We start from the raw sequence: 12,783 nt of genomic DNA on the forward strand, positions 1-12,783 counted from the left end.
AACGACAGGTTTCCTCTATGTAACATCAATTCAAGGAGCTTGACAGATGATGTCTAGATTTGATTTTATTGTCTCTGGGGCCCTCTATTATATATTTTTGACATATGAAAATGTGGTACAGTTGTACGGAAGTGTGACCCCTGTGAATTTTAAATTGTTTTTCTGGAAATCAGTTTGAAAAAATTTGATCGTGCATTTTGGAGTTTATATATACAACAACTTTTTTTTTTTAAAATTCCCCTTTAATGTTAAGGTAACAAAGAGATGCTTAGAACATATAATAACTGATACTGTGGGGCTTGGGTTTTGGTATTTTGGGGTTGTTTGGTTTTTTTTTTTTCCAAATCAGTGTGCTCCAATAAAAATAATGTTGTTTTAAGATCAGTAATTTTATTAAGATTTAAAAACCATCAGAGGCACTTTTTACGTGTAAGTGAGGGATGAAGCGTGTGTGATATATTACCTAGAGTGGAAGGCTTCCCTACTCTGCCACGTATCATCGCTGGTGTGAGCAATGGCATCAGCTCCTACGCAGGTGTCTGTGCTGGAGGTGGCTTAGGGCGCCTGCTGCACCGCTGCTCTGCAGGGAGTAGGCTGTGTTCTGGAAGGCCCGGACTGAGGGAATGCCTCTTGGGAGAGTGATGAACTTACTGTGTGTTACCTGAAGAGCAAAAGGGCTGAAGTAAAAGAAGGCAAAATGAAAATGCCCACTATAGAAAGGGAAGAAGTGGAATAAACCTAGTTGTTATCTCCACATGCGATTTCTACAAGTACTAATTTGATTACAGCTCTGATTCTTCTTCTCTGTCACTATCGATGCTTACATGCCTCAGCCTCTGTTACTACAATCAGACTGATATAAAGGAGTTTACACAATTTTAGTGAGGGGTTTTTTTTTTCTCTCGTACCCTTTCAGTAATACATTTGTGTTATTTTGGGATGTCTTTGTCTTAAAAAGTGAATGCCTTTTTACACAATACTGCTCTTGCCGCCTTTTGATGTTGATGATATCCAAACGAAGAATTGCCTAGTATGTGAGTGAAGGATATGTAACTGAGCAATCCTGACCAAGATGGTGGGCTTTCTGGGTGTCTAAATGGTAATAAGAAATCAGTGGAACTACCCTGGAAAATAAATAAATAGAGAGAAATTATATGTTTTTATGTCTGTGTGGAATTTTTATGCATCCTATGGGAATCAGGAAACAAAATCTGCTTCATCTTCATCTGGATTTACTCTCCAATTTAAGTCCCTTGACACTGTCACTGCTGATACCCAAAAGAGAGAGAAAAAAAGAAGGAATAGAGATCAGAGTTTTGTTTGGAAATCCTGAAATCCCTACCAGATATATATTTTTATCTTTGGGACAGTATTTCAATTTCCACTTCAGCAATGGTACCTGACTGTCGACATTGTCACTGTTAAACAATGGATTTAGAGCAAGGTGGTCTGCTCTCTCAGGGCAAGCCGGATTTGTTCAGCCACCAGCCTCTTCTGAGAAGTTCTCTCTAAAGCTGATGGGATGCAGGAGGGAGGACAGATTCTCCCGTGGTTCTGGAGCATGAGGGGTGAAAAGGAAAGAGCTTCTCAAGAGGCGTGGAAGAGGACAGAGAGAATACGAAGTTGCAAGCAGAAAAAATTAATTTAGGCCAATGAGTTTAAAATAAAATCATCCTCTCTTTTAGGGTCAGTACAGACCTTTGTATTGTCAGGATACCACATACCTATTTTGAAGCGGTAACACTGAGATATTCTGGAGGGCAGACATCTGGATCAAGTGATATACGCTGTAGTCTTTGTGATATTTTTGTAAGATCTGGGGGTTTCTTTGCCCAATTTTCATGTATCTGTAATTTGATGGGATAGCTAAGTAAGCTGGTTAACCTCTGATGGAAAAGGAGATTTTTCTTCTGTGTTGGGCTTTAATTTTAGGTTCTGGAGTTTCAAAGTAATTCTGTAAAATGCTTCTCATGGGTGCCATTGATCAATGGAATTAAACCAGTTCAATAGCGTAGCCCCTGAAATTGGGAAAATAAAAATTGGAAATGTACTAGAGAAAATAAATTAACAAATTGCTGTATAATGCTGTTTATTTTGCTTTGAAGCACATTGCTTGCTGTTGGAAGGTTAATATTGACTGTGCTTGTATGTTTTGTCTTTTGGCAGGTAACCCTGGACTGGCAGGTTATTACAGGACCTTTATACAGGCCTTATATTGTGGACTAAATCAGCAGTATCCCGTTTGGGTTGTGAGCCATGCCGGACATTGTAAACCTCCTAGTGGTATGGAAATGGTAGAAGGTACAATACTATAACTTGTACATACAAATATTTGTACCCCCCCGATTTCACTAGCAGAACTTGTGCCTATTAAAAACAGTATGACATGGTTTTTAAATGTCTCCATTATATTTCCACAGAACGGTTGTATGAGAAGAGAGATTACTGAGGAAAAGAGTATTTTTAGGTAAATTAGATTTACCAGTCAAATAAGTGCTATTAAGAGAATAAGAGTTTGGTGACTGCAGTCTTCAGAGACAAGTTATAGAGAAGAAAGTCTAGAATATGTTTATATTGAGAAGAGTAGATTAGAAAAGTACATTTTTCAATGAAATGTCCAATTCAGAGATTGAGTACTTGAGGAGAGACTTAATTATCTCTGAATTCAAAAATGGTTGTACTAAATTAGCAAATTTCCAGGAAGCAAGTAAGTCTTTCTGAGACTGGGGTATGGGGCATTTGCAGGGTAGAGGTTGCTTGTTTATCTGTTAAAAGTCTTTTGATGTGCAAATCGCCAGCAAGATATGGTAGCCAACTGTAAGTGGATATTGTTAATGTACAGCATTGTAAGATGGGAGGAACCAATAGCGAATCCTGTCCTGAAAGCTGCTTAGTGTCAGAAGACCTCTGGACTTGGTCAAGCTGCAGTGATGTAGCAGTAAATCAGTATGATTCCTTAGGACCAAAAGGTTCAGCAATGTGAAGCAACCTGAACGTTTTGAAGAAGAAACTGTTTTAGCTGTTTATCATAACTTTCCTTCACTAACCTTTGCACCCGAGCTTTTAAGCCTTTTTATTGTTTTTTTAATCTCAAGTTTGAAACTGAAACACGAAACCTGTATTTCTTTGGTAAAATTCCTGCCAGTCACTGTGTTCAAGTGTCAAACTACCAAATGCTGGTACTTTCTCCCGATAGGTGAGAAATCCCTAGGTTTATAATTTCTGGTACAATGTTAACCATAGGATACAGGTAGAAGTCTGGCAACTGGATGAAGCTGAGTTTATTGCAGAGAACATTGGTAGGTCTCATACATAACCTGCCCTGGGATCATGTCTGCAGGTGTGTAGTTAGTGAAAAGAGCCTTTGATGGTGAGAGATGTTTGGTGGCTTGACATGGCTGAACTAGTTGAAATGGAGAGGTCTTTAAATGGGGCCAGCAGGGATGTTGTACAACTGTCCCACTTCCACTGTGACAGCCCCTGTGCTGCTAAGGAGAATGTAAATCTGTGGGAAGGAGAGCATCCAGCAGGAAAGAGGGAGCTGATATCTAAGTTGAAACCAAACCTCCAGCTGACTTCACGGTGTCCTTTTGCACTGACAATGCTCCTGTGAGAGAGGGGATTTTCAGGGATGTGGTAGCTTGTTAGGATGGATGTGAAGAAGTGGAAGTGAAGTACCATAAGGATTGGTGCTGTGTCAAGTTCTATTCAATATATTCACCCATGACCTGCAGAATTAGAGTAAACAGTGAGATTTCTCAGTTTGTGGATGGTACTTCATATTAGATGTCAGGGAACTACAGAAGCATCTTACAAAATGTAATTTGTGGGCAAAAAGATGGTAGACAAGTGTCAGGGTAGATAAATATTAGTTAATTCATCTGACAGAAAACATCTCCTTTAACTGTGCCTGGGCGATCCTGAACTTGGAATTCATATGTAAAACTCAGGAAGGACACAGGCGTCATCACTGACAGTTCTGTAATATCATCTCTCATTGCACAGCAGCAGACAAAAATTAAGTCAACAAAACATTGGACATAACCAGTGTTACAGACAAGGCAGAAGGCATTGTTTTATTACTGTATATAACCATAGTGGACCTGCATCTTGAATATTAGAATGCAGTTCTGGTGGGCATCTCAAGGACAGCATTTCAAGAGTGAAGTTGGTGAGTGTATGGAGAAAAGCAACTAAAACAACGGGGAGGAAGCAGCTTCCTTGTTATGAGAGATTAAATGGCTCTTTGGTTTGGGGAACAGAATGCTTCTCAGGAGCATGACTGAGGTTTCCAAAATCATGACAGTAAATAAAGTAAATGCAGGATAAAATACACCAGATTCAGTAATGGAACTAATGGTCACTTAATGGTACTAGCAGGTTTAAAACAGATAAAGTATTGCTTTATGCAACAGGTAAAAAATTTAGGGAACTAGCAGCCAAAGCACTATACTGTGGGCAAATTATATTAGCGGACTTAAAGTGATAAAACAACCTCATGGACAACTGGTCCATAAATAGTTGCTGAAAGAGGCAGGTTCTTTGTTGTGCAGCTGCACTGCTGTCCTTGCTTTAGACACTGAGGTCCTTGCTTTGGACACTAACCTTCTCCGCACTTCCCTGTGCTGCTCCTGGTCCCAGTGCCATCTTGTGCCAGGGTTGTGAGCCTGAGAGATTCACTGCAAGGGGAAGGGATGCAGAAAGTGGCCGGGCTTGGTTTCTCTCACTGAATAGCATCTACTCTTGCCACTGCTGAGCTTGGGGGACTCACTTGCCTGACCCAATAAGGTGTTTTGTGTGTTCTCAATATCATGTGCCAGGATCTGTACTTACTGGTGCACTTACTGTATGTCGTGGTTTAACTTCAGTCGGCAACTAAGCACCACGCAGCCGCTCGCTCACTCCCCCCCACCCGGTGGGATGGGGGAGAGAATTGGAAGAGCACAAGTTAGAAAAACTCGTGGGTTGAGATAAAAACAGTTTAATAATTGAAATAAAATGATAATAATAATAATATGATAATAATAATAATAATACACAAAGCAAGTGATGCACAGTACAATTGCTCACCACCCGCCAACCGATGCCCAGCCAGTCCCCGAGCAGCGGCCCCCCCCCGGCCAGCTTTCCCCAGTTTATGTACTGAGCATGACGTCACATGGTATGGAATGTCCCTTTGGCCAGTTTGGCTGTGCCCCCTCCCAGCTTCTTGTGCACCTCCAGCCTTCTCAGTCGGTAGAACATGGGAAGCTGAAAAGTCCTTGGCTAGTGTAAGCATTACCTAGCAACAACTAAAACATCGGTGTGTTATCAACTTTGTTCTCATCCTAAATCCAAAACACTGTACCAGCTACTAGAAAAGAAATTAACTCTATCCCTGCCGAAACCAGGACAATATCCACCCCTTATTCTATACCATCTGCGTCATGCTCAAGTCTCATATTTTCCAGTACTTTTTCATTAATCACCACCCCTTTATATATACACACACAGAGATATCATTCCCTTCGTCTGTGGGCCATCCCTCTAAAATGTTCGGTGAGTTCATTTAGTCCATGACTTCGGGCTCCATCTGTCATAATAATCTTTCAGGGTAGGAAAAATGGAGATGGTATGTGGTGTTGGATTGTTTCATGTTGAAGTCAGTTCTGGTACCATCATCACTGTGCTTTGCTTGGTTTCACTGAAGTTATTCTTCATTAGTCTGGGTGATTCTTATTGTAATAACATTAGTATGGCATATAATATTATTAGTATATCTGTGTATTATTAGTATAACTATTATAACTATAATTAGTACTTAACATCACATAATTCAGATCATTGGCTATTCTCACCCAAAATCAAATCCCCTTGAGGTACACATCGGACTTCCCCATCCTCCCGCATTATCCACCAAGTGCACCCAGGTCCTTGAGCAAAAGCAATCCCATGGATGGGTCTGCCTCTGCCTGAGGCAGGAATAACCCAGACTGTCTTCCCCAGCATATTTTTTATGTGCACTACAGGAACTTTATTCCCATCTACAGTACGTAAAAGTTCTGACTGGGCAGGGCCTGCTCGATTGGCAGATCCCCTAGTGTTGACTAACCAGGTGGCCTTTGCTAAATGCGTATCCCAATGTTTGAACGTCCCGCCACCCATTGCTCTCAGCGTAGTCTTTAACAGTCCATTGTATCGTTCAATTTTCCCAGAGGCTGGTGCATGATAGGGGATGTGATACACCCACTCAATGCCGTGCTCTTTGGCCCAGGTGTCTATGAGGTTGTTTCGGAAATGAGTCCCATTGTCTGACTCAATTCTTTCTGGGGTGCCATGTCGCCATAGGACTTGCTTTTCAAGGCCCAGGATAGTGTTCCGGGCGGTGGCATGGGGCACGGGATATGTTTCCAGCCATCCGGTGGTTGCCTCCACCATTGTAAGCACGTGGCGCTTGCCTTGGCGGGTTTGTGGGAGTGTGATATAATCGATCTGCCAGGCCTCCCCATAGTTATATTTCAACCATCGTCCTCCATACCAAAAAGGCTTTAACCGCTTGGCTTGTTTGATTGCAGCGCATGTTTCGCATTCATGGATAACCTGGGCTATAGTGTCCATGGTCAAGTCCACCCCTCGATCACGAGCCCATCTGTATGTTGCATCTCTTCCTTGGTGGCCTGAGGTGTCATGGGCCCACCGAGCTAGAAATAATTCACCCTTATGTTGCCAGTCCAGATCCACCTGAGCCACTTCAATCTTAGCAGCCTGATCCACCTGCTGGTTATTTTGATGTTCTTCAGTGGCCCGACTCTTGGGTACGTGAGCATCTACGTGACGGACTTTTACAACCAGGTTCTCCACCCGGGCAGCAATATCTTGCCACAATGCGGCAGCCCAGATGGGTTTGCCTCTGCGCTGCCAGTTGCTCTGCTTCCATTGCTGCAACCACCCCCACAGGGCATTTGCCACCATCCATGAGTCAGTATAGAGATAGAGCACTGGCCACTTTTCTCGGTCAGCAATGTCTAAAGCCAGCTGGATGGCCTTTACTTCTGCAAATTGGCTCGATTCACCTTCTCGTTCAGCAGTTTCTACAACTTGTTGCATAGGACTCCATACAGCAGCTTTCCACCTCCGATGTTTTCCCACAAGACGACAGGACCCATCAGTGAACAGGGCATATTGCTTCTCATTTTCTGGTAGTTCATTATACATTGGGGCCTCTTCAGCACGCGTTACCTCCTCCTCTGGCAATATTCCAAAATCTTTGCCTTCTGGCCAATCCATGATCACTTCCAGGATTCCTGGGCGACTGGGGTTTCCTATTCGAGCCCGTTGTGTGATCAGTGCGACCCACTTACTCCATGTAGCATCAGTTGCATGATGTGTACAGGGGACCCTCCCTCTGAACATCCAGCCTAGCACCGGCAGTCGGGGTGCCAGGAGGAGCTGTGCTTCAGTGCCGATCACTTCTGAAGCAGCTCGAACCCCTTCATATGCTGCTAATATCTCTTTTTCAGTTGGAGTATAGCGGGCCTCGGATCCTCTGTATCCCCGACTCCAAAACCCTAGGGGTCGACCTCGAGTCTCCCCTGGTGCTTTCTGCCAGAGGCTCCAGGTAGGGCCATTCTCCCCGGCTGCGGTATAGAGCACATTTTTTACCTCTTGCCCTGCCCAGACTGGCCCCAGGGCTACTGCATGAACTATCTCCCGTTTAATTTGTTCAAAAGCTTGTCGTTGCTCAGGGCCCCATTTGAAATCGTTCTTCTTCCGGGTCACTTGATAGAGAGGGTTTACAATCAGACTGTAATTTGGAATGTGCATTCTCCAAAAACCCACGACGCCTAAGAAAGCTTGTGTTTCCTTTTTGCTAGTTGGTGGAGACATGGCTGTTATTTTGTTGATCACATCCATTGGGATCTGCCGACGTCCATTTTGCCATTTTATTCCTAAAAATTGGATCTCCTGTGCAGGTCCCTTGACCTTACTTTGTTTTATGGCAAAACCGGCCTTCAGCAGGATTTGGACTATTTCCTTCCCTTTTTCAAAAACTTCTCCTGCTGTGTTGCCCCACACGATGATATCATCAATGTATTGCAGGTGTTCTGGAGCTCCACCCTGTTCTAGTGCAGTCTGGATTAGTCCATGGCAAATGGTAGGGCTGTGTTTCCACCCCTGGGGCAGTCGGTTCCAGGTGTACTGAACACCCCTCCAAGTGAAAGCAAACTGTGGCCTGCACTCCGCTGCCAAAGGGATTGAGAAAAACGCATTAGCAATATCAACTGTGGCATACCACTTGGCTGCCTTTGACTCCGGTTCGTATTGAAGTTCTAGCATGTCTGGCACAGCAGCACTCAGCGGTGGCGTGACTTCATTTAGGCCACGATAGTCTCCTGTTAGTCTCCACTCTCCATTAGACTTCCGCACTGGCCATATGGGACTGTTAAAGGGTGAGCGGGTCTTGCTGATCACTCCTTGGCTCTCCAGTCGACGAATCAGCTTATGGATGGGAATCAGGGAGTCTCGGTTGGTGCGATATTGCCGCCGGTGCACTGTGGTGGTAGCGATTGGCACTTGTTGGTCTTTGACCTTCAGCAACCCCACAACAGAGGGGTCCTCCGAGAGACCAGGCAAGGTGGACAGCTGTTTAATTTCCTCCATCTCCAAGGCAGCTATACCAAAAGCCCACCGGTACCCTTTTGGGTCCTTGAAATACCCTCTCCTGAGGTAGTCTATGCCAAGGATGCACGGAGCATCTGGGCCAGTCACAATGGGGTGCTTCTGCCACCCGTTCCCAGTTAAACTCACTTCGGCTTCCAATACAGTTAGCTGTTGGGATCCCCCCGTCACCCCAGAAATACAGATGGGTTCTGCCCCTATATAGCTTGATGGCATTAGGGTACACTGTGCACCGGTGTCTACCAGAGCCTTATACTTCTGTGGGTCTGACGTGCCAGGCCACCGAATCCACACAGTCCAGTAAACCCGGTTGTCCCTTTCCTCCCCCTGGCTGGAGGCAGGGCCCCTCTAATCCTCATCACAGTACTCATTTCTCATTTCTTGTACGTACGGGTCAGAAGTTTCTTCATTAAGATCAAGAGTAAGATCAGCCCTTCTACTCTCTCTGGGGAACTGCCCGCTGGAAACTGGAGCAGCAATTTTCCTGGAAGAACCTCTTTCTGTGATTGTTTTCCCTTGCAATTCGCGTACCCGTGCCCCTAGGGCTGCAGTAGGTTTCCCATCCCACTTCCTCATGTCCTCTCCGTGGTCACGCAGATAAAACCATAGGGTGCCCCGTGGTGTGTACCCTTTATATTCTCTCTCTTGAGCAAAAGAACGCTTACTTCTAATAGCCGAGATACTGGTCCGTACAGGTGAGGAGTAGGACCTATCCTCTCTGAGTTGCTGGATCTCCCGGGACAGTTTTTCGGACAGTTTCTCCACAGCCGAGACGATGGAGGAAGAAAGACTTTCCTCGTATTGCCGGAGTTGACTAGCCAATTCATCCACTGTTTGTTCCTCTCCATCTTTCCAGGTTATCACTGCCAATGAGTTGGCGTATGACGATGGTGAGCTCCTTATAAACTTCCGCCACATGGGTCGTGTGCACTTGACTTCGTCTGGATCTTTGGATAGTTGTTTATTGTTCAGGTCATCATAAATCACCTCCAGCACAGCTAATTCTCTCAGAAACTGGATACCCTTCTCCATGGTGGCCCACTTGCTTGGGCGACATATGACATCTTCCTTAAAGGGATACCTTTCCTTCACGCTTGACAAGAGTCGCCTCCAAAGGCTGAGGATACGTGTCCCTTTTCCAATTGCTTTATCAATGCCCCCTTCCCTAGAAAGGGATCCCAGCTGCTTGGCTTCCCTACCCTCTAATTCCAGGCTACTGGCCCCATTATCCCAGCATCGGAGCAGCCAGGTGACAATATGCTCGCCTGGACGACGGCTGAAATCTTTTCGTATATCTCGCAGCTCACTCAGGGATAGAGATCGGGTGGTCACTGCCTCGTTTATGAGTTCTTCCTCTTCCTCCTCCCCGATCAGCGGCCGGCTCTCCTCCTCCCGTTCTCGTGATGGCCCTTCTCCAGGGTACTCGTACAGTTCTTCCTCCGGTTCCCTTTTAGAAGAAGCTTCTTCCTCCCTTACTAAATGAGCCGACTTCCGCTTCCAAAATTTCTTCTTGTGTACAGGGGCGACTGATACCGGCACAGGCTGGTTCTTTGGTTCAGCCACAGGGCCTGTTGCCGGGGTTGGAGTGGTCGCAGTGCATGTCGCCGGGGTTGGAGTGGCCGCAGTGCAAGTGCATGTCACCGGAGTCCGAGTAGCCGCAGGGCCTGTTGCCGGGGTCTGAGTGACTGCAGTGCAAGTGCATGTCACCGGAGTCTGAGTGGCCGCAGGGCCTGTCGCTGGGGTTGGAGTGGCCACAGTGCAAGTGCATGTCACCGGAGTCTGAGTGGCCGCAGGGCTGTCGCTGGGGTTGGAGTGGCCACAGTGCAAGTGCATGTCACCGGAGTCTGAGTGGCCGCAGGGCCTGTTGCCGGGGTCTGAGTGGCTGCACGGCCTGTCGCTGGGGTCGGAGTGGCCGCAGGGCGCGTTGCCCGGGTCTGAGTGGCCGCAGTGCGTGTCGTTTTACTGTTAGAGCCAGAGACCTTCCCTTCCCTTTGAGGGCACTGAATGGTGTTGAACAGGGCTCGGTAGGCATGGGCCAGGCCCCAGCACGTTGCAATGAGCTGCATCTCTCTAGAGTTGCCAGGGTGACAGCATACTTTTTCCAAATATTCTACTAACTTTTCAGGATTCTGCACTTGCTCAGGGGTGAAGTTCCAAAACACTGGGGGTGCCCATTGGCCTAGGTACTTGCCCATCTTGTCCCACACACCCTGCCACTCATAATTATTCAGCCTTGGGGCAGATCTCTGGATGATATTCTTAAATTGCTTACCAACTTTAGACAAAACCGAAACAGTATTCCCAAGAAGTATTAATAGAAGTATCTTAACTGCCCAAGGATGTTCAAAATACTGAAAAATTACTGTAATGAAGGAGGAAACATTATAGAAGAAGGTAGTGACCCTGCCATTCTGTATTTCCTCCGTAAAAAAACTCTCAGAAAAGTTACTGCAATTGCTAGTTGTCTCCACGAAATGGTCTCCGTGGTACAGTAACGGCTTCATTGCGAAGTTTACATACCACACTAACGTCAAGGTCAATGTTCTAAAAACAAACCTCACAAGCGAGACATTACTATTCACTGCAGACCACAGCAAACTGCAAAACCCAACACCAATCTTTAACATGTACAGCAGGAAAAAGAGCGCGATGCAGATTATACAAATCAATATCGAGAACAGAGAAACCAACATTGTGACCCACAACTACTAACAGATATAAGTTCTTTAATACACTCCGGTTAACCTGTTATTATCTCAAACCCTTCGAGCCCCACGTTGGGCGCCAAAAAGGACTGTCGTGGTTTAACTTCAGTCGGCAACTAAGCACCACGCAGCCGCTCGCTCACTCCCCCCCACCCGGTGGGATGGGGGAGAGAATTGGAAGAGCACAAGTTAGAAAAACTCGTGGGTTGAGATAAAAACAGTTTAATAATTGAAATAAAATGATAATAATAATAATATGATAATAATAATAATAATACACAAAGCAAGTGATGCACAGTACAATTGCTCACCACCCACCGACCGATGCCCAGCCAGTCCCCGAGCAGCGGCCCCCCCCGGCCAGCTTTCCCCAGTTTATGTACTGAGCATGATGTCCCATGGTATGGAATGTCCCTTTGGCCAGTTTGGCTGTGCCCCCTCCCAGCTTCTTGTGCACCTTCAGCCTTCTCAGTTGGTAGAACATGGGAAGCTGAAAAGTCCTTGGCTAGTGTAAGCATTACCTAGCAACAACTAAAACATCGGTGCATTATCAACTTTGTTCTTATCCTAAATCCAAAACGCTGTACCAGCTACTAGAAAAGAAATTAACTCTATCCCTGCCGAAACCAGGACACTGTAGCACCATGGAGCTAAGAAAAGCATAGAAAGCCACTGATGGATAGTTTAAAAAATAATGAAAAGACATTTATGAGGTTGTTTTCATTTTTATTTTATTAGGAGCACAGGAGCAGGAAGCTCACGTCCTGTCATTAGTATATGTTTAGACAGTATTCCAGAATATTCCATAGGGAGCCTTTTTCAAGCTAGTCTTCTAAGGAAACCCTGAAAAGTTTAGTGACCTTTGTAAATAATGATGTTACTACAGTTGCCATGGGTAATACACTGTGCTTTGCAGTAGCTTTGAATGTCATGAAAGAAATATGGTTCATTCGATACAAACTCAAGGGAAGGCACAAAGTGGCCGGAAGGCCTTATATTTTGCCATTTTATGACAATGTAGGTTGTCTGCAGTGGGAGAAGAGATTTGGGGTAGTTCTCCCTCATACTTATGACGCAAAAGAAATGAAAAGCAACTTTTAGATATTAGAAGCTGATTCCCTTTCTTCTATTTATTTATTTATTGCCAAAAATGTAATTTTCATTAATTGACTATAAAGGTGTGATCAAAATCACTAAACAAAAAATTGAGCATCTCTGCAGTTTCCCGGGTGACTGACTGATAGGAATAGGGAGTCATGGACTCATTGCTGATGTTCTGCTCCGGCATCCCACAGGAGTTCTTGACTGACATTTTGTGGCATTATAGCAAAAAAAACCACCCCAGAACTCCAAGGACTAACAGAAGCACATGCATAGGGACAGATAATTCTGTTCTCTGCAACTCTTCATTGCCTTCTAG

The 12,783-nt window shown here is 45.1% G+C and overlaps 1 protein-coding gene across 2 annotated transcripts in view; it reads left to right on the forward strand.

Annotated features, from left to right (window-relative positions):
• The window catches only part of LDAH (lipid droplet associated hydrolase), a 139,788-nt gene that overhangs the window by 34,799 nt on the left and 92,206 nt on the right, over positions 1-12,783 (forward strand). The window contains exon 3 of one of the 2 annotated variants that reach the window (XM_076332705.1): positions 2,167-2,301. The exons of the other annotated variant lie outside the window; for it this stretch is intronic. Coding sequence (XP_076188820.1) covers positions 2,167-2,301 — 135 coding nt within the window. The remainder of the gene's footprint in view (positions 1-2,166; positions 2,302-12,783) is intronic. 2 annotated transcript variants of the gene reach the window in all.

This window comes from Aptenodytes patagonicus, chromosome 3 (assembly GCF_965638725.1).
Source record: "Aptenodytes patagonicus chromosome 3, bAptPat1.pri.cur, whole genome shotgun sequence".
Classification (NCBI taxonomy): Eukaryota; Metazoa; Chordata; class Aves; order Sphenisciformes; family Spheniscidae; genus Aptenodytes; species Aptenodytes patagonicus.